This window comes from Petromyzon marinus, chromosome 22, assembly GCF_048934315.1.
Source record: "Petromyzon marinus isolate PM22_M1 ecotype Great Lakes invasive population chromosome 22, UKy_Petmar_22M1.pri1.0, whole genome shotgun sequence".
Lineage (NCBI taxonomy): Eukaryota > Metazoa > Chordata > Hyperoartia > Petromyzontiformes > Petromyzontidae > Petromyzon > Petromyzon marinus.
This window is the reverse complement of record NC_133688.1, coordinates 9,570,396-9,592,963: the sequence shown is the minus strand read 5'-3', so window position 1 is coordinate 9,592,963 and position 22,568 is coordinate 9,570,396. Positions and strand designations below refer to the sequence as shown.

Genomic DNA, 22,568 nt, shown 5'->3' with positions numbered 1-22,568 from the left:
TGTGGTGGGTTAAAGAGACGCATGTGGTGGGTTAAAGAGCTCAATGTGGTGGGTTAAAGAGCCACATGTGGCGGGTTAAAGAGACGCATGTGGCGGGTTAAAGAGACGCATGTGGCGGGTTAAAGAGCCGCATGTGGTGGGTTAAAGAGACGCATGTGGTGGGTTAAAGAGACGCATGTGGTGCGTTAAAGAGCTCAATGTGGTGGGTTAAAGAGCCACATGTGGCGGGTTAAAGAGACGCATGTGGCGGGTTAAAGAGACGCATGTGGCGGGTTAAAGAGCCGCATGTGGTGGGTTTAAGAGATGCATGTGGTGGGTTAAAGAGACGCATGTGGTGGGTTAAAGAGACGAAAGTGGTGGGTTAAAAAGCCACATGTGGTGGGTTAAAGAGACGCATGTGGTGGGTTAAAGAGCCACAAGTGGTGGGTTAAAGAGATGCATGTGGTGAGTTAAAGAGCCACATGTGGTGGGTTAAAGAGCCGCATGTGGTGGGTTAAAGAGCTAAATGTGGTGGGTTAAAGAGACGCATGTGGTGGGTTAAAGAGCTGAATGTGGTGGGTTAAAGAGCTGAATGTGGTGGGTTAAAGAGACGCATGTGTGTTTACCTTGCACAGTGCAGCGGCCTTTGATTCAAGGTGCCCGAAGTTACACGAAAAGCGGCCGTGTAACGCTTACGATCGAGTTGTTTAGCAATTAAAATCTTCCTTCCCAAAACATATTTTATCAGGTCCGTCATGCAAATAAGACTCTCGTCCCTTCAGTCTCAAGAGCACACTTCTGAGAAGCACTTGTGCAATGGGCACCACGGGACCTGTCAGTGCATCACTCCGTTTCCCTCTCAGCGAGTGACGCAACGGGTTTTTCATAATGGGAACCGATTCTTGGTACATTCCACCATTGCCGTCGTTTTACCGACACGATGGATAATTCACGTGCACGAAGGTGCAACGCACGCCATTTGCTCGAACCACATTATTTCGCGTGGCCAGAAGGTCAATGGCCAAACTTGCTGAAGCTGAGAATCCTAGAAAATTTTACGGCAACAGTCTGCTTTTTACTTTCCTTCCATCGAAGATCGCACTCCGCATCTATAATCTGTACTCTTTGGTTCTTTCGGTAAAGTCACGTAGGTATAAAGTAAAATAAAAAATAAAATAAATCACGACTTTTCGGGCGCAACACAGGCGTCCGTCATCAGGTGGGAAAGCTTGGCCTGCTGCTGAGGCAGACTGTTTTAAAAGGTTTGAAATGGGTGTAGCCCAAGGGTCATAAAGAAGTGGCCAGGGCTAGTGATGTTAATGTGAGAAATTAGCATGTAGCAGTAAGATGGGAGGAGAGCGGTCTCCTCGACGAGGGCACGGAAGTGGCTATGTTAATATGAGATATTAGCATGATGTTAATGTGAGAAATTAGCATGATGTTAATGTGAGAAATTAGCATGTAACTGTAGAAAAAGAGAGCGGCCTCCTCTACGAGGGAGTGCAATCCAACGGATGTAATCCAAAGGGCCTGTGAGTATCTATAATCTGGTTTATTTCCCCCATATTGCTTATTACCCAAAATGCAGTACTCACTATAATGCTGCAAGTTAATAATATTGCAGACCTTATTTTACCATCACTGAAAACACCCAGGTCATGATTATTTCACTGTTAAAATAGCGTGAATGGCTTAATACATCAAATTGTGAAACATTAATGGAGCACATTTGTTCGCACATCACATTAGCCCGTAAACAAATGAGCGCCCCCGAATGGAACCGTTGTTTTTATTGTCTGTATTTCTTTGGATGCAAGATACATGCAAAACATGAAAACTGTTAAATCACCTTGCAAAAAGGCTACGTTGCGCATATTTAGTTATATAACATAGCGCAAGAGGAACTACTTGCACAAGTGGGTACGTTACAATTTTAAACAAGTATAAAACAACAATGTAGGGACAGTCTGTATCGATTAGCACGGTGCGAAAGAAGTTCAACATACATACATAGTCTCGCCGATGATTTATGACCAGGAAAAATGGACACAAACTTGAGCTCTTTGAACTTAAGAGCCAATGCAATCACAATAATAATTTGCAATGTCTCAAGGTACCATGCGTGAGGAGGACAACGATAACAAGAAAGAACCGGGCGGCAAAATAAGAACCAGAGAGGAACAAGGCCGATTAGAATGTTTTAAAAACAGATGTGTTTTTCGACAGGAGTTAAAAATGTCCACGTTATGGAGTTCCACAACTGGGGGCCATCAGTGTCTCACCAATGATAGACACACACAGCAAGAACACGATTCAGTTTTGTGTGAGCTCTGGACAAAAACAGAGCACATTTTCTGCGTGAAATGATGCCACTTTGAGAGGTGACATCTCCTTGCACTAAACCAATGTTCTTCACCGATAAGACATCATCAGTGTGAGGGCCGCCACACATTTTAAAGCATTGGGGTTTCACAGCACGATAATGACGGGGGATGTTTTCACATTTGTGTCTTGTTGGGGGCCGCACGACAGTGGCCGCACTAAAGACAACCAGGGGCCACCAGTGGCCTGCGGGCCTTGCACTAAAGAATACTGTACTCTGTGTAATCCTGAGAGAGATGTATGTTCCGGGCATGACGGTGCACGCCTGCCTGCTAATTCAGTGTTTCCCAAGCAACGACGATGGTGGATCACGCGGACGTCATCATGCGCTGCACGATGATGACCGTCAGAAGATGACAGGACGTGAAATTGATTCCTGATCATTGTTGGTTTTGCCTAAATTATCTCTCATGCAAAACACTCCTTAAAATAAAGTAATTGGCTCAACATGTCAATTCATGACTCTTTTGAAACAGTTACAGTGAAGCGTTTCTGCATATAGGATGGATGTGTATTGTTACACATTGACTGCTGTATTGTGGCCACAGGCAAATGTAAACATTACATTCAGCAATTGCCTTAACGATCAGCATCCTCAAACTTTTCTGGGACACAAGACTACTCGTGGTATCAATTTGGGAGGCCAAGATGCGATAAGCGTGCCTCGAGGTATATTGGTATGTGGTAACACATAGCACAGTTTAGCTCCATTAAAATCATCGCTGTGAACTGACCTGATGATGAGAGCCCTCACTGCTGAATAGTTCATGGTGGGGAGGAGGGGATAAAATTTGCAGGCGGCATTACTCTTATGAGTTAAAACACTGGAGGAAGAGGTTGGCTGTTCACATTAGGGATGACTGATGAGGGAGAGACAGGACTAAAATTTGGGGGCTAATATTAGTGGTTACAGCTGGAAACAAGAAAAAAACATTAGTTTGTTAAACGTTATAAGCAGAAATCGCAACTAAAATAAGAGGCTATAACTCATAATGGGCAGAAACAATGAGAACATTTTGAGATTGAGGGATTCAAACCAGTCTGAGCTGAATTTAGTAATGTCAAGTTGCAAAGGCAGATGACGGAGGTTCAAAAGCCTGAGTTGGGTTGTAAAAGAGGAGACACGTTCCATGCTGAAGCGAGGCAGCCGGAGCACACACCGATCAAGCGAGTCGACGTCACCTGAGAAGACTTAGGCACACGCAAAGGCACGCGGTCTCTAAACGCAACAACCTTTACAGCGATGGGAGACATTGATGAGCGTCTGTAGTGATTCGGAGATCAATCACCAGACAGATTAATCTTAATAAAACTCGATGTGAACAGTGAGCCTCAACGCAAATATGATACTGGTCAGCAGTGGTTGAAGAAAAGAGGCCCAGACGTCAGAGCATAAGAGTACAGGATAACAATGTATTTTAATGCACTGCCCTCGTGTGCCCACAGTGCAGCCCTATAACAACAAACCTTCGATACATGATGGTCACCCCACTTCATGCATCATCTCCAGGCTCCAATTAAAGCGCAGTACCCACAAATTACTCAATTGGGATGACACATTGCAACATCGCCACTCACTGCAAAAAATCGCAATGGAGTTTAGACGTTTTCTAGCCAAAGATAACGTGTCCATCACCCAGAGCCAGGAGAACACGGCCAAACAAAGTGGCACAACGCGGACGTCCAGAATAACGCGTCTCATTCGAGACCATTCAAGAACATCATGGGTTTTGATTTAAAGCTTTCGTGACTGCAGGGATTCATAGTCTTGGTTCTTTCGGTAAAGTCACCACCACGTAGAAGGGAAACAATAAAATAATAAAAAATATAAAACAATAAAATTCTCACGACGTTTCGACTGCAACACAAGCAATCATCATCAGGTGTGAAAACATTTTCTTGCTGTGGTTTTCACACCTGATGATGATTGCTTGTGTTGCAGTCGAAACGTAGTGATAATTTTATTGTTTTATACTTTTATTATTTTATTGTTTCCCTTCTACGTGGTGACTTTACCGAAAGAACCAAGAACATCATGGGTGTTTGGGGTGGCAAGCATCACAAGAACGGACGCATTTCTCTACCAAGTGGCGATGTTTACAGGGAGCGCCCAGGCACCCATTTGAGGCCGAGTCGACCTAGGGGGAGGCACAAAACTCGTTCAGATAATCATAACCGGTGGTTGATCGTGAGCGGTAATCGAACCCGGCTGGGCGGGTTCCGCACAGACCTCTCAAGCCCTTATCAGTGCCCGACCTCGTTGCAGACCAATTCGGATCTTATTGGTCACACTGTGCCCTTATAAATCTCAACGTTTATCCTACAAGGTCTCATCACAACAGAGAAAAAAACACAAAGAAATAAACAAATAAAAACAATTCCCCGTATTGAAGCGGTTGTACGCCGTATGGACCTGAAAACTCAATTTGCCTGCACGAGAATACGGGTAACCCGTATGGCTTGACAGCTTTGGGTTCGCAGCGCAGCGCGCTAACCACTGCGCCACCGCTCCCCACTACATCCACCACCACCACCAGGGGACCGACGCCACGTGAATGACGAACCCCGGGGGACTTCTCCTTCTTGCCCCTGGGTGACCGAGACCACTCACTCACACGTCCTGAACCCCACGGCCGCCCTCGCGATCCGCGGCACGATTCAAAGGGCGCCAGTGGCGCCAGTAAAATGACAAGCGGCCCGGCCGATAAAAGTGCGCCGTTGTTTCGTCTCTCGTGTTAGAGTAGCAGCTGTTTAACACTCTTCGCTGGCACGGAGGCATCGCTCTCAGTAACAATAATAATAACACTCTGTCGGAACCGTGAGGACGCTGTTTCGGTCCATCCTCCTCCGCCTCTTCATTTCTGTACCACATGACACCGCGGCAGTGTTGTGGCGACATGGGGCACAGATGTGACAGGGCACTACTGTGATGATGGATAAAGCCGTACCTTGTACTCGAGTAGCAGTGCCTTATTACGTCGCTAATCCGTACTCCGCAAGCCGGCCCAGCCAAAGCCCACTAAGCCAAGTCACGTGGCGTTCCGGGAAATATCGATCCGAGATTGGGAAGAGCTGAGAGAGAGACACTGGGGAGAGAGACACTGGGGAGAGAGACACTGGGGAGAGACACACTGGGGAGAGCTGGGAGAGAGACACTGGGGAGAGAGACACTGGGAAGAGAGACACTGGAGAGAGACACTGGAGAGAGACACTGGGAGAGAGACACTGGGGAGAGAGACACTGGGGAGAGCTGGGAGAGAGACACTGGGGAGAGACACTGGGGAGAGAGACACTGGGGAGAGAGACACTGGGGAGAGAGGCACTGGGGAGAGAGACACTGGGGGCAGAGACACACTGGGAAGCGCTGGGAGAGAGACACTGGGGAGAGACACTAGGGAGAGAGACACTGGGGAGAGAGACACTGGGGAGAGACACTGGGAGAGACAGACACTGGGGAGAGAGACACACTGGGAGAGAGACACTGGGGAGACACTGGGGACAGAGACACACTGGGAAGTGCTGGGAGAGAGACACTTGAGAGGGGGCTTGGGGGAGAGTGACGCTGGGGAGGGGGATTGGGGAGAGGTGGGAGAGACACTGGGGAGAGACACTGGGGCGAGGAGGAGAGCGGGGAGGGACAGCGACGGAGAGGGAGAGGAGAAGGAGGAGAGCTGGGAGAACGCGACACCGGGGGTTGTCGTGCACGGCCAATGCAGTGGGGGGGGGTCCGCGCACGCGGAAGTGGAAGCCGCCGCCAAGAGGCTCGTGGTAGCCACCGCGGGGGGGCGCTCGCCCCGCGCGCCCATTGGCCAGAGCGCGCCAACCCGATCGGTGCGTTCGCCGCTCGGCCAATAGGAAGCGTCGCTCCGCTCACCCCCTCCCCTCAACCCCACCCTCCCGCGCGTGGACCAATGAGAAGCACCCCTCCGTTCCTCCACGCCCCCCCATCCCCCCCCGTCTATGCGTGCTAGGGAATTGAACTTCCGCTTTGAGGGCGCGTGGGGTTTCGTTTTCGCAACGCGCATGCGCGTGCGGGCGTATGACGTCACGCGCACGCACGCGCTTCGGATGAATCTCGTGATTGTGCGTGCAACGGTGATGTTGTACAACGGGAAAGATGTGGCCGCTACTTCACACCTGTCAACCCGTACGGTTTACCCCCCATTCTTGTGCAGGGAAATTTAGTTTCCAGGTCCATATGGCGTTTAGCCGTTTCAATACGGGCAAAAAAAATTGTTGTGTGATGGGATGTAGGAAGAACGTTGAGATGTATAAGGGCACGGGGTGACCAATAAGGTCTAAATTGGTCTGTAAAAAGGTAGGCACTGATAAGGGGTTGACACTGGTATGCTACTTGATAGTGATAATGTTGTACTACTTGATTGACAGCCTCTACGGCCCTCCACTCGGATACATGCACTGGGGTGTGAACCGCTCTGGTGACATCGGTCAGAGTTGCTCACCAGGTTCAACAAAATTTATTTGAAACAGTGAGTTCTGGATCCCGCTGATTGAATACACGAGCATCAATCAACTGAAACAACCAACTCAACAAAGTCTCTTTCATAACGTATATGGAATTTAATTGTGTTAATTTGTTTTTGGCGAGGGACACTTAAGTCAACTCGTGACAATGTCACAATTCAGTTTTCATCAGACCTAAACACACATGCCTATGAAGAGATCTGCAAGTTAAATTTTGATTTAAAGCTTTCGTGACTGCAGTAATTCATATTCTTAGTTTTTTCGGTAAAGTCACGTTGAAGAGAAACAACAAAATAACAAAATATATATATAAAACAATAAAAAATTCTCACGACGTTTCGACCGGTCATCATCAGGTGTGTCGGTTTGCTTACATTTATTTTGAAAACGGCATATTTATTTATTTATATATTAAAAAAACAACGTTTGCGTCACGCGCAGCGATTGGCAGTTTGCCCAGGACTAGTCCATCTATTTTTTGAAAAGAGGAGGGGGGAGACGAAATTTGTTTTTATGTATGCTGTCTGAAAGCCACTGTAAGCGTGAACAATCGATCAAGAACTGAAATGATTTATCAAATCTTTCCAATGATTGCTAAGATAGAATCCATCTTCTCGGTTTGAATTGTCTCTGTGCTTGTATATGTGGATAGCCTCATGAACGAATCTCTCATGGAAGCCAGATGGCTTACAAAGAACCTCCGTCTTGGAAAAGTCAATGGCATGTGAGCCTACTGAATTAGAACAATGATCTGCTACGGCCGAGGTGTTGGTCCTACCGTGTTTAAGGTCTGCTTTATGTTCACGAATGCGGTCCGAGATATGGCGTTTGGTTTCTCCAATGTAACTACTACCACAGAGGCAACTTAGTTTGTAGACACCAGGGTATTGTATGTCCGGAATCACATCTTTTACAGACGGAACCAGATCACGGATTTTATGTAATGTGTTGAAACGGACCTGGATCTTGTGTTTATTCAAGATTTTGGAGATCTTTTTTGTGATCCCAGCAATGTAGGGTAAAGTGATGGTTTTGAAAGGCTCCTCAAGAGGGTTCTTCTTCATGGTTTGAGTGATAGCTTTGCGGATTGTATAGTCGGAGTAACCATTAGCCCTAAGAGCTTGGTGTACGTGCTTGAGTTCACTGCTTATGTGTTCCTGGTCGGATATGCATTGGGCTCTATGATACAGAGTCTTGATGAGAGAATTCTTCTGTGATGGATGGTGGTGGGAATCCGGTTTCAGATAAGCATCCGTATGGGTAGCTTTCCCGTAGACAGAGTGGCTCATTGAACCATCAGGTCTCTTTTTAATTAGGACATCCAAAAAAGGTATCTTGCCATCTATTTCGACTTCCATGGTAAATCTGATGGCTGGGTGTATGGAATTGATGTGGTCGAAGAATTGGTCTAGAGCAGGCCAGCAAAGATGAGCGTTTTGAATTATATAAATTAAAAAAGAGGAATGATATTGTAGTTCTCTCAGCTGACAAAGGCAATGCTACTGTCATCATGGATAAAATAGAATACAACAACAAAATTAAAGAATTACTCGACGATGGTAGTTATACAAAAATAAAAAGAGATCCCACCAACAGCCTCGTCACACAAACCAACAAAATAATTTCTGATTCAACCGCATTAATTGATCAATCTAAACAGTTTTCGTTGAAATCTTCTGCTGCCAGGCCACCAAGATTATACGGCTTACCAAAAATACATAAAGTTGATACACCTCTTCGTCCCATAGTCTCTACTATCAGCTCCCCCACCTACAAACTAGCTCGTTTTTTGTCTGAAATCCTGCGTCCTTTCACTGGAAAGACCACCTCTGCGGTACAAAATTCTACTCACCTGGTATCAACAATCAAGGGTATTTCCCTGTCCCCAGACGACCTGCTTGTCAGTTTTGATGTAGTTTCCTTATTCACCAAGGTTCCTGTACCTGACACCATTGCAATCATTGAAGACTTGGTTCATCAAGGACTAAACACTGAGGTACCCCCCCTGGTGAGACACTGTTTAACCAATACATACTTCACTTGGAATGGAACTTTCTACAAACAAACTGAGGGCACCCCAATGGGCTCCCCCCTTTCTCCAGCTATAGCTAACATTTTCATGGAGAAATTTGAGACTGACGCCATCCAGACTGCCACTCTGCGCCCAACCTTATGGAAGAGGTACGTGGATGACACTTTTTTCATCTGGCCACATGGCCGGCCTGCTCTAGACCAATTCTTCGACCACATCAATTCCATACACCCAGCCATCAGATTTACCATGGAAGTCGAAATAGATGGCAAGATACCTTTTTTGGATGTCCTAATTAAAAAGAGACCTGATGGTTCAATGAGCCACTCTGTCTACGGGAAAGCTACCCATACGGATGCTTATCTGAAACCGGATTCCCACCACCATCCATCACAGAAGAATTCTCTCATCAAGACTCTGTATCATAGAGCCCAATGCATATCCGACCAGGAACACATAAGCAGTGAACTCAAGCACGTACACCAAGCTCTTAGGGCTAATGGTTACTCCGACTATACAATCCGCAAAGCTATCACTCAAACCATGAAGAAGAACCCTCTTGAGGAGCCTTTCAAAACCATCACTTTACCCTACATTGCTGGGATCACAAAAAAGATCTCCAAAATCTTGAATAAACACAAGATCCAGGTCCGTTTCAACACATTACATAAAATCCGTGATCTGGTTCCGTCTGTAAAAGATGTGATTCCGGTCATACAATACCCTGGTGTCTACAAACTAAGTTGCCTCTGTGGTAGTAGTTACATTGGAGAAACCAAACGCCATATCTCGGACCGCATTCGTGAACATAAAGCAGACCTTAAACACGGTAGGACCAACACCTCGGCCGTAGCAGATCATTGTTCTAATTCAGTAGGCTCACATGCCATTGACTTTTCCAAGACGGAGGTTCTTTGTAAGCCATCTGGCTTCCATGAGAGATTCGTTCATGAGGCTATCCACATATACAAGCACAGAGACAATTCAAACCGAGAAGATGGATTCTATCTTAGCAATCATTGGAAAGATTTGATAAATCATTTCAGTTCTTGATTGATTGTTCACGCTTACAGTGGCTTTCAGACAGCATACATAAAAACAAATTTCGTCTCCCCCCTCCTCTTTTCAAAAAATAGATGGACTAGTCCTGGGCAAACTGCCAATCGCTGCGCGTGACGCAAACGTTATTTTTTTATATATAAATAAATAAATATGCCGTTTTCAAAATAAATTTATGCAAACCGACACACCTGATGATGACCGTTTGAGTTATGGTCGAAACGTCGTGAGAATTTTTTATTGTTTTGTATATATTTTGTTATTTTGTTGTTTCTCTTCAACGTGACTTTACCGAAAAAACTAAGAATATAAGATCTGCAAGTTGTTGTGCAACAGCAGTAGACAGAGACTGTTAAAGCAAGTGCAGTACGGTAGAGAGAAAACTTTCATTTCAAAGCAAATGAATGTCTCCCACCAATGTATCCAATAGACATTAAACACCTTTCTGTAAGTTGTGGAGCGATCCCTTTCCCAATAATGTATTAAATCACACATTGAGAAGCCGTACGAAATCAGTGGGGTGTCTATAATTGGAACATCATTTACATTAAAATTTGGAGGGGAAAATAACACAGTACACCTGCATTCATGCTTCCCAATTAGTGTCTCAATTTGCACACTCAACACATTTGTAAATGAAACCCAAGGAGTGCCCCAGTGGACATGAAACGTTTGTGTTAATTGGTTGGTTATGTTAGGATCTGAACTTGTATGTATAGATGTTGAACTTCTTTCACACCGTACGTCGCCACCCGCGCTAACCTGAGATGCATTCACATGTTTGCGTGAATTCGCAGGGCCCCTAGTTCGTTTGTTCATGCACAGCGCGCGCCACCACTTCACAGCAAAAGCCATGGGATGACCACGTGGACGGTGTTTTGTGTGCCCCACCAAACATGGAGCTGTGTGTGTGTGTGAGACTGTGGGGCTGGGTGGTTTGTCGGGGTTGCCTTGTATGCGGAGCTGTTGCCAATCCCCTGGTTATAGAGAGAGAGAGTGACTCGCACGCATAAAGCGGCTACAGCTGACCGGATCAGTGATCGAGAGTGGGTACAACTCAGATCCGTGAGCAGCAGTGTGGAGGGCCATCCAGTAAATTGTATAAGAACGAGCCAACATCTCAACATGAACATCACAGGTGTGGATAAGTGAGCGGTCTGTCGGAGCAGACGGAGTTCACCTGCAGTGTGGTTCGTGTGGCTTTGTAACACGGCGGGAGTAAACTTGTTTGGAAGTGCTCAGAGAGAAGCATGCTGTCTCATACTGGACTGAATGTATATTATTCTATGCTGTACCTATGTTGTATCTTGATTATAGATTTTAATAGAATGGACTCGCTACAGAACCATGTAAACGTGCATTGACCTGACTGACCTGATTCACAGCTTAACACACTGGTCAACAACACTGCCTTAAAAGAACAAAACAAATCTATACCAAATATGTATTCAAGAGCACGTGATGTAGTATGAAGAAGGGCTATTTCCCGAAACATTGCCAGTTGCTTTTTTTAAAGCAGCGTCTTTGACGAGTATGAGGTTATGGTTAAGTATACAGCTGCCAACGCAGCAGCATCACCAAATAATTTGATTCCTTGCTGCTGGACTGTCGCGTCTAATTGTTGCCACGTTATAATGCAGCGTGTGCTCTCCTTAGGGCATCATCTGCCCGTGTAGAGTACATTACATGTCACAATTTAAAATAAGGGCAAATAAAGCTTACATTTCGATGGTATTATGATTTTAAAGGTAGACCACCACAGATACGAAATGGTTTGAACGTGGACCGTTAACTTTGTCACACATGTTCATGTGTTTCTGGGTAGTGGTCTGCTTTTTAAAACGAGCGTTAACAAGTTCTATCTTTGCAAAACGCGAGTGTCCTGCTGCTGCCGTTGCAGGGAGAAATGTTGGGTGTATTTTTGGAAAGGCAGCCTGAGAGCGTGTAACTCAAGCCTGGCGAGAAGGGGGCAAACACACGGCACAGTTCCAATCAGACCCTGACAATAACTACCATATCCACTCATAATGATGATGATTTACGTTTATAAGGTGCCCTTAAACAATGGATCTCAGAGCACCATCTATATAGGAAAATAAGAGGGAAGTAACTCGGAAGAGATAGACGACAGGGGGGGGGGGGGGGGGGTGCTCTTTATTGCAAGGCCCGTGGGCCACTGGCGGGCCATGGTGGCCTTTGGTGCGGCCCCTGACGTGCGGCCCCCGACAACACACAATACGTGACAACACCCCCCGGTGCCGTGGTGCTGTCAACCCCCAATGGTTTCAAATGTATGGCGGCCCTCACACTGATGGTGTCTTATCGGTGAAAGTGACCCCCTCTGAAAATTAGCGAAGAACACTGGATTAAGAAGACAAGATAGAGAATTAAAGAGAGAGTAGGCCTTTTACTGGTAGGAACGAAGTTGTAAACTGAGTGTACCAGCCTGCAATAGATTAATGTGTCCGTCCGTCCGTCCCCTTTCAATACTTTAAGGAAGTGAAATCTCGTGCTGTTGGGTGTAAAATCAGCAATAGACAGCGCAGAGACTTGATATGTCTTATTGCACCCAACATTTGGAAGTAACAATGTCATAAAATTGCGCAAAATTCCAATGTTCCTACCAGCCCACCCTGCAGGGACCTGTTTTTTTAAGATGGGGTCTTCAGCCGGGACACCTTAAGTATCCATTGACTGCGATTTTCTGACCTCGAAGGGCAGGGGAATTCCAAAGCCTGGGCGCCGTGCAGACAAAAGAGCGGCGGTCAACCCCCAAGTTTGAAGCCTGGAGCACGATACGCTGAGCGGGTGGGGGAGGACAGTCGGTGGGTCTCAGGCATCCCACTGGCGGTGGGTCTCAGGCATCCCACTAGCAGTGGGTCTCAGGTATCCCACTGGCGGTGGGTCTCAGGTATCCCACAGTCGGTGGGTCTCAGGCATCCCACTGGTGGTGGGTCTCAGGCATCCCACTGGCGGTGGGTCTCAGGTATCCCACTGGTGGTGGGTCTCAGGCATCCCACTGGCGGTGGGTCTCAGGTATCCCACTGGCGGTGGGTCTCAGGCATCCCACTGGCGGTGGGTCTCAGGTATCCCACTGGTGGTGGGTCTCAGGCATCCCACTGGCGGTGGATCTCAGGTATCCCACTGGCGGTGGGTCTCAGGTATCCCACAGTCGGTGGGTCTCAGGCATCCCACTGGCGGTGGGTCTCAGGCATCCCACTGGCAGTGGGTCTCAGGCATCCCACTGGCGGTGGGTCTCAGGCATCCCACTGGCGGTGGGTCTCAGGAATCCCACTGGCGGTGGGTCTCAGGTATCCCACTGGCGGTGGGTCTCAGGCATCCCACTGGCGGTGGGTCTCAGGCATCCCACTGGCGGTGTGTCTCAGGCATCCCACTGGCGGTAGGTCTCAGGTATCCCACTGGCGGTGGGTCTCAGGTATCCCACTGGCGGTGGGTCTCAGGCATCCCACTGGCGGTGGGTCTCAGGCATCCCACTGGCGGTGGGTCTCAGGCATCCCACTGGCGGTGGGTCTCAGGCATCCCACTGGCGGTGGGTCTCAGGTATCCCACAGTCGGTGGGTCTCAGGCATCCCACTGGTGGTAGGTCTCAGGCATCCCACTGGCGGTGGGTCTCAGGCATCCCACTGGCGGTGGGTCTCAGGCATCCCACTGGCGGAGCGTGTGGGCTCAGGGGCCGCCAACCTGCGGCTCTTTGGCTTCGACCCCCTTTACGGCTCTTTGGCTGCTGCCTTGGGGGGCAGCCGTTTTTCTTTTAACTTAAATATTAAACGTAATTTAACGTAAAGATAATGTATATTCTTAGCTCTTTCGGTAAAGTCACGTTGAAGGGAAACAACAAAATAATAAAATATATATAAAACAAGATAATGTTTTCAATACGGCAGGGAATTGGTCACGATGGAATGTCTTGGTGACGACAAAGTGTACAGTCAAAATGTCTATTATTGTTAAAGAATAACTAAATAGACGCATATTCTTTGGGTCTTTCGGTAAAGCCACGTAGATAGAAAAAATATAATAAAATAATAAAAATATTAACAATATCACGACGTTTCCATCGCAATCGTCATCAAGTGAGAGGTACCTCAGCAGCTCTCGCCTGATGACGATTGCTTGTGTTGCGATCGAAACGTCGTGATATTGTTATTATTTGTATTATTTTATTATATTTTTTCTATCTACGCGGCTTTACCGAAAGACCCAAATAATATTAATTCCTGCAGTCACGAAAGCTTTTAAGTCAAGATTTATATAGACGCAGTTTATTGCATGACCTATTTTGTTTAAGTGAGAATGTGTGTTGTCATCTGCCGTGTGTATATCTGCCGTGTGTGTGTTTTTGTGTACAACTCGCTCTGCGTGTGATGCAGCTCTCGGAACTATTTTGGTCAAAAACAAAAACACGAAAAGTGGCTTTTCTTCTTTGAAAGGTTGCCGACGCCTGGTGTAGCTGAACCAACTCCTCCTGGATGTATGGTGGAGCAAGCCAAGCCTTGCACAGCGCACTAATTCGGTATTCACTATTAAAGCATTGCACAATCCGTAGCATATCCCACTCAGAATGAGAATATTTCTTTAGACTGGAGGAATCCGATGAGCTATGGAGAACTTTCTTACAGATGTCCAGCATGGGCGGGTCAACAAGTTGCAACAACCAAACAATATTCTTGGTTAAATTTTGATTTAAAGCTTTCGTGACTGCAGTAATTCATATTCTTAGTTTTTTCGGTAAAGTCACGTAGAAGGGAAACAATAAAATAATAATAAAAAATATATAAAGCAATAATATTATCACGACGTTTCGACTGCATCACAAGCAATCATCATCAGATGTGAAAACCACAGCAAGAAAATTTGAAAAAAGTGGCGTTTTTTTAATTTATATAGACGCAGTTTATTGCAAATTTTCTTGCTGTGGTTTTCACACCTGATGATGATTGCTTGTGTTGCAATCGAAACGTCGTGATAATTTTATTGTTTCATATTTTTTTTATATTTTATTTATTTTGTTTCCTTCTACGTGACTTTACCGAAAGAACCAAGAATATGAATCCCTGCAGTCACGAAAGCTTTAAATCAAAATTTAACCAAACAATACTTACAAAAACGATGGGAGTGCAAAACAGAGAAAAATGTAAGCAAGTCACTAAATATAAATCAATAATAAATTATCCATACTCTTTGGTTCTTTCGGTAAAGGCACGTAGGGGAAAAATAAATAATTAAATAAGCTAAAACTGAAATGAAAACAACTAAATCAAATCACGGCGTTTCGGAGGCAGCACAAGTTTCCTTCATCAGGTGTAAAAAAGCACAGCAAAATTACTGTAGAGAGAGCTATTTGTACAATAATTTTGCTGTGCTTTTTTACACCTGATGAAGGAAGCTTGTGTTGCCTCCAAAACGTCGTGATTTGATTTAGTTGTTTTCATTTTTGTTTCATTTTGTTTAATTTAATTATTTTATTTTTACTTTCTTGGCTTTACCGAAAGAACCAAAGAGTATGGATCCTTGCAGTCACGAAAACTTCAAATCTAGAATAATAAATGACATCTATAAGTACGATTTATCAAGCTTGGGCAAGGCAACAACAACAAAAACAAACCAGTCCCAGGCCACACCAAGATACTGTAACACTCAGTCCCTCAATAAAATGGAACATAAACATTTAAATATCGATACACAGGTAAAGATCAACGTTGCTAATCACATTTTTGAAAATGTGACTGTATCCAGCACGACTCTTCTGTCTCGGTATATGTTTTGAAGGACGATCTACGATGTTAAGGGACTCACTGGTGACTGAGGTATAGACGATGTATGAAAAGTGTCATCTTCTATATATAATCATATATAGAAGATGACACAACATGCACAAATACTACACTGGGTGTGGGCCGTTATTTGAACGGGGCGGATACGTGACTTGGATATCCGGCATACTCTACTGCAATTACTTTGCCAAATTTCATTACTCCACTGCCACTATGTGGTAAACTCTTTCTAATTATTGTACGTACAACCTCTGCAACCAATGGCAACTGTCACGCCCAGACATTCGCAATCATGAAATTTATCATTAAATAGCTGTAAAGCAAAAGCACCGGGCTCCGTGAGTGGTCAAGAGAAAGTCAAGGCATTTTACTTTCGTGAATTCAATAGGATAAGGAGGAAGACGTGTACGCGAGTGAATGATGAGCAGTTCCGTTTAACAAATGGGCTCTCTGTGTCGCGCAGGGGACAGCGATGACAAGAGGCTGCAGACGGCAGGATGCTGCGAGAAGCTGCTTGGCATTCTGTCTATGGTCGTCGTCGTCTTGACATTCCCTCTCTCCGTCTGGTTCTGCCTCAAGGTCGGTCGCGGATCCATCCATGAGCTATCCTAAAAATTATAACAAACTCGGTTGGAACGTAATAATAGGGTTTTTCTCCCTTTTTTCTGGCAACAAAACTGAAACCTTTTACAAGGAATCATGTGTGCATTAACCACAATACTTGTGGTCAAAATGCAAACAAAAAACACACTATGATTATATATGCATTGTCCTTGAAGCTACCATTCTTGGATGTTCTGTTTGAGAGGAGGTCCAATGGCTCCTTGAGACATTCTGTCTATAGGAAGGCCACCCACACAGATTCCTACCTGAAACCTGATTCCCACCACCATCCGGCACAGAAGAATTCCTTAATCAAAACACTACACCATAGGGCCCACTGCATTTTTGACCAACACCACCTGGCCAGTGAATTGGAACACGTACACCTGGCCCTTAAGATGAATGGATATTCTGACCGTACTATCCGCAAAGCTGTTTCTCCAACCATGGAGAAACAACCCCCTGAGACTCCGATCAAAACCATCACGTTACCATACATAGCAGGCATTACCAAAAAGATTTCCAAAACCTTTAACAAACACAAGATCCAGGTCCGATTAAGTACAGTACACAAAATCCGGGATCTAATCTCATCTGTGAAAGATGTCATTCCTGACTTGCAATACCCTGGTGTTTACAAACTCAGTTGCATCTGTGGTGATTGTTACATTGGCGAAACGAAACGTCATGTTTCTGACCGTGTCCGCGAGCACAAGGCAGATTTGAAACACGGCAGGACGAATTCCTCCGCCGTTGCTGATCATTATTACAATGCTGCGGGCTCTCATGATATTATCTTTTCTGAGACCAAGGTGCTCTGCAAGCCGTCTGGGTACCACCAAAGGTTTGTCCATGAGGCCATCCAGATAGACAAACATAGCCATAACTTCAACCGAGAAGATGGATTCAAATTAAGCAATCATTGGAAAGAAGTGATAAACCATGTTAAACCTCAACTGCGACTCTCCCCCGCTCCGCGTCCCCCCCCCCCCATCCGTGGTGCCGAGCTTCTCCAGTAGCTTCACCTTCTTGGCTCCACCCACACCCCAACCCCCACCCCCATCCTGCACCCGTCCTCCCTGGCTCCTCCCCCTCCTCTTACCCTCTATAACAGTCTATCATCACAAATAGCTCTCTCTACACTTATTTTGCTGTGCCCTTTTTTTACACCTGATGAAGGAAGCTTGTGTTGCCTCCGGAACGTCGTGATTTGATTTGATTTGTATTTATTATTACTTTAACCTACGTGACTTTACCTAAAGAACCAAAGAGAATGGATCATTGTGCAGTCACGAAAACTTCAAATCTAGAATATTGTCATTGTAGTGCGTATTTAATGTGGTGCTGTACTCTGATGTTGTAGGAGAAAACATTTATTCAAAAGTCTATTTAATTAAATAGAACGTGTTGTCTATATTTATTTAAAGTTGCGCATTTTGATGTGACGTCACATTTCTCAACCCCCCCCCCCCTCGTCACACATCGTCACAAATGTCTGACCCCCCCCCCAGGTGCGTGACGTCATTTATGAACGGCCCCATAGCTTACCACACGCACACAGTGTGCACACATTTCCACCGTGCAGATGAGACAGGCATTTGCATTCAAGACCCAAATACCTCCTGGCGTTGCCATTCCTCAAAGAGACTCTGATGTAACCATCAACCGCACCAGAACATCAAAACGCCGATGCACACATGTCCTTAATGAATGTGCAATTAAAGACACGAGTCACAGTGCGACTGTGGCCCTGAAACCATGGACCATACAGGAAACCACTGTAGCCTGCGCTCCCCTTCTACGGAAGAGGAATAGCAAAACTACACAAACTCTCTCCTGAAGCCCTATTATGGCGAGCAGACATCGGCAGTGAAACAACAGAATAGTCATTCGCTTTACCCCCGCGTACTTAACAAACCCTGAAGCAGGACTGGACTGATTTGTATTGTCTCTTCGTCGATCGGCAGGTGGTGAGGGAGTATGAGAGGGCCGTGGTCTTTCGCCTGGGCAAGTTATTGCCTGGAGGAGCCATCGGGCCAGGTTTGTTTGCCTCGAAATCGTCGGTCGCGTCGGACAATCCGAGCACACGCCACGGTGAGGTCCGCGTGGCAGCACCGTCCAGCATGGCCTCATCCTGGATCATCCATGAACAAAACACAGCGTGGGCGCTCTACGTCGCACGAACATGCATTTTGTTGCTATCGAGAATGATTTTTTGCAGATTTAGATTGATTTAAAAACCAATCGTGACTATCAATTTCTTGCCCTTGCCCTGCACCTCCGATTCGCACGATTTGCTACATATATAGTGAGGGAAAAAAGTATTTGATCCCCTGCTGATCTTGTACGTTTGCCCACTGACAAAGAAATGATCAGTCTATAATTTTAATGGTAGGTTTATTTGAACAATGAGAGACAGAATAACAACAAAAATCCAGAAAAAAGCATGTCAAATGTTATAAATTGATTTGCATTTTAATGAGGGAAATAAGTATTTGACCCCCTCTCAAACAGAAATATTTCTGGCTCCCAGTTGTCTTTTATACAGGTAACGAGCTGAGATTAGGAGCACACTCTTAAAGGAAGTGCTCCTAATCTCAGCTTGTTACCTGTATAAAAGGCACCTGTCCATAGAAGCAATCAATCAATCAATCAGATTCCAAACTCTCCACCATGGCCAAGACCAAAGAGCTCTCCAAGGATGTCAGGGACAAGATTGTAGACCTACACAAGGCTGGAATGGACTACAAGACCATTGCCAAGCAGCTTGGTGAGAATGTGACAACAGTTGGTGTGATTATTCGCAAATGGAAGAAACACAAAAGAACTGTCAATCACCCTCGGCCTGGGGCTCCATGCAAGATCTCACCTCGTGGAGTTGCAATGATCATGAGAACGGTGAAGAATCAGCCCAGAACTACACAGGAGGATCTTGTCAATGATCTCAAGGCAGCTGGGACCATAGTCACGAAGAAAACAATTGGTAACACACTACGCCGTGAAGGACTGAAATCCTGCAGCGCCCGCAAGGTCCCCCTGCTCAAGAACGCACATATACATGCCCGTCTGAAGTTTGCCAATGAACATCTGAATGATTCGAAGGACAACTGGGTGAAAGTTTTGTGGTCAGATGAGACCAAAATGGAGCTCTTTGGCATCAACTCAACTCGCCGTGTTTGGAGGAGGAGGAATGCTGCCTATGACCCCAATAACACCATCCCCACCGTCAAACATGGAGGTGGAAACATTATGCTTTGGGGGTGTTTTTCTGCTAAGGGGACAGGACAACTTCACCGCATCAAAGGGACGATGGACGGGGCCATGTACCGTCAAATCTTGGGTGAGAACCTCCTTCCCTCAGCCAGGGCATTGAAAATGGCTCGTGGATGGGTATTCCAGCATGACAATGACCCAAAACACACGGCCAAGGCAACAAAGGAGTGGCTCAAGAAGAAGCACATTAAGGTCCTGGAGTGGCCTAGCCAGTCTCCAGACCTTAATCCCATAGACAATCTGTGGAGGGAGCTGAAGGTTCGAGTTGCCAAACATCACCCTCAAAACCTTAGTGACTTGGAGAAGATCTGCAAAGAGGAGTGGGACAAAATCCCTCCTGAGATGTGTGCAAACCTGGTGGCCAACTACAAGAAACGTCTGACCTCTGTGATTGCCAACAAGGGTTTTGCCACCAAGTACTAAGTCATGTTTTGCAGAGGGGTCAAATACTTATTTACCTCCTTAAAATGCAAATCAATTCATAACATTGTTGACATGCGTTTTTCTGGATTTTGTTGTTGTTATTCTGTCTCTCACTGTTTAAATAAACCTACCATTAAAATTATAGAATGATAATTTATTTGTCAGTGGGCAAACGTACAAAATCAGCAGGGGATCAAATACTTTTTTCCCTCACTGTAGTGCGAAAGAAGTTCAACATACACACGTACATTTTCTACATAGCCACCCAAAGGAGATGACTTCACGTATGTTATTTGGCTATGAAATCCCTGTTGCAGTTTCATCACCATAATATTAAATATGCTTCAGGATACGAACAGCCCGATTCATGCATTGGCGTAAAGGGCTTTTTTTTAAAATAAAAATCAAACAGCCACATCCAAAGGAAAATAAAAATGTGGATGCTTTTCCATCCAACAAATGGAGGAAACTTATTTCACGAGGACATGAATCAGGCTCCAAATCTCCTTCAGAGAGTGGAAAAGTTTAGAGCAGCGGCTGAGTAGTGCAACATTCACTCAGTCGCATTTGGAAGTGGAAATCGTCATCATGAACAGCCTTAGTCATTCCACTGAGAAACACTTTGACACGTTATACGAGCGCGCTTCAGATTTAATGACAAAGAGGCAACACACATAGCTTACATCCCCTTTTCACTCCACTGCTGGATGAAGGCCTCCGCACGATGTGTCTGACACGAGTGTTGGTTTTTTGCCATACTTAGCGCACAATATTTAACGGATATAAATGACCGTGACTCTTCAGGGCACTGGCCCCAGCTCAGTGGTGCTCAAAAAGTCGGCGCAGATTGAACGCTGCCGCGAATGCGAAGTGGGATGATGGCCCCATTGCAGACAGCGGGAGAGGAGGGTGAGGAAGAGGCCGCGAGTAGCGCCGCTGCTGCTATTGAGGAGACTTCCACCGTGAGACGTCGTGATGGGAGAGCGAAGAGAGATACACGGTGGACGAGCGAAAGTAGAGGCGCGGTGGCAGAGGCAGGCGATCTTGGAGCTGACCCTGCTGGCGATGAGAAGCCAGTGGAGGGAGGTGAACGAACCTAGTCGACTATAATATCAAAATGTGAGTGCAAGATTCCCTAGTCATTGAACTTTGACCAAAGCAAGCCCAGGACTGTTGAAATATACATGGATAACCGATTGGCACAAGTCACTGCATAATATACTGTACACACCATTCAGGAGTAAAATTCAGCCGCGATAATTGACAAAGCAATCACGTTTGAGAATAAACTCTCTTAAACAATGCTGTGCGAGGATTGTCATTGAAATGCATCCGGTTGTTTAATTCCTCCCCCTGCGCCAGGCTTGTTTTTGGTGCTGCCCTGCATAGACACCTTCGTGAAGGTGGACATGAGGACGGTCACGTTTGATGTTCCACCCCAGGAGGTGAGGCTCGGCCCGGTTTCTGCTTCTCTTGAGTCAGCAAGGAGGCTTCCACCTCGGCTGGCGGCTCAAATCGTTTTGATGAGAGGAGGGGGGTTGAATCGACCAATGAGATCCCATTTCTCTCGAGGGCGAGAAGAAGCACCCCACACCCCCATATATACTTTAAATTGACTCAAGGTCAATTCTTATTCAATTGGTTCTATCGAATACTGTAGATAAAAAAAAGACGAGAACTACTTACATTTTCAACTCGTGTTACGTTGCTAAACTATCTTTTAAACAATGTTTTTTCGTGTGTTTTTTATTTATTTAAAAAACCCCACAAAAAACATTTTTAAAATGCCAGTAAACATTTACGTGGGGTGCCACTCTAATGCCCCTAATAAAATTATGGAGCCTTAAGTCTCCCTCTATGTGTGACTAACCCAGTTTCCTGACACTGTTTCCAGAACTAAAAAGTGGTTTTAACACACAGGCATTCACGACCAATATGATTCATAGTTAATTTTTGAGTCAGATCGCATAATGTGCGTCGCACACCCTCCTTCAGCCAATTCAGAAAGTTTTCACGTCAACCAATGTTCCTAGTTTTTACCGCTTCAATAGCATCGCTGTGTTGAGCAATCCACACTCTTGTAACAATTGGGTACAACGTTGTGCTGGGTCCGTAGTTACAACCAGCGTCAACTGCCTGGCGCTGCCGATGCAATCTGAATCTTGAAATATATCACGACTAAAAGAACGTGGCTCCAAGTTCCCACGGCTTTCGACGACGTGCATGCTGCACGTGTGTGTGTGTGGGGAGCGGTAGTGTAGCAGTTAGCGCGTTGCGTTACGAACCTGGCGACCTGAGTTCGATTCTCAGTCACGGCCAACACCAGCGACGATTAACTGAACCGGTCCTGGGCCTCCCCTAGGTCGAACCGGCCTCAAATGAGTACCTGGTGCGGTGTGTAAAAACGTCGCCACTGGGGGAGACAAAGGTGGCGGGGTGCTGGCCACCCAGCCCCTCGTGTGCCATAGGCGTTCGCTAACAGCACATGCCCCCAACAGTCTGTTAAGGCTATGTGGGGGACCTTCGCCTTTGTGCCC

At 45.9% G+C, this 22,568-nt stretch overlaps 2 protein-coding genes across 4 annotated transcripts in view; one reads left to right on the top strand and one right to left on the bottom strand.

The window, feature by feature from the left end:
* The window catches only part of IKBKB (inhibitor of nuclear factor kappa B kinase subunit beta), an 86,709-nt gene extending 80,600 nt beyond the window's left edge, over positions 1–6,109 (bottom strand). Inside the window, exon 1 of one of the 2 annotated variants that reach the window (XM_032959100.2) lies at positions 5,310–6,109. The gene's annotated coding sequence lies outside the window, so the exon portion shown is untranslated. The remainder of the gene's footprint in view (positions 1–5,309) is intronic. The other variant, XM_032959101.2, reaches the window with a different exon arrangement.
* A 4,289-nt stretch (positions 6,110–10,398) lies between these two features.
* LOC116945035 (stomatin-like) overlaps positions 10,399–22,568 on the top strand; it is a 17,722-nt gene continuing 5,552 nt past the window's right edge. For both annotated transcript variants that reach the window (XM_032959104.2, XM_076068708.1), the window contains exons 1-4: positions 10,399–11,075; positions 16,196–16,311; positions 18,303–18,375; positions 21,394–21,476. In XM_032959104.2, the coding sequence (XP_032814995.1) occupies positions 11,063–11,075; positions 16,196–16,311; positions 18,303–18,375; positions 21,394–21,476 (285 nt within the window). In that variant the 5' untranslated portion in view covers positions 10,399–11,062. The remainder of the gene's footprint in view (positions 11,076–16,195; positions 16,312–18,302; positions 18,376–21,393; positions 21,477–22,568) is intronic.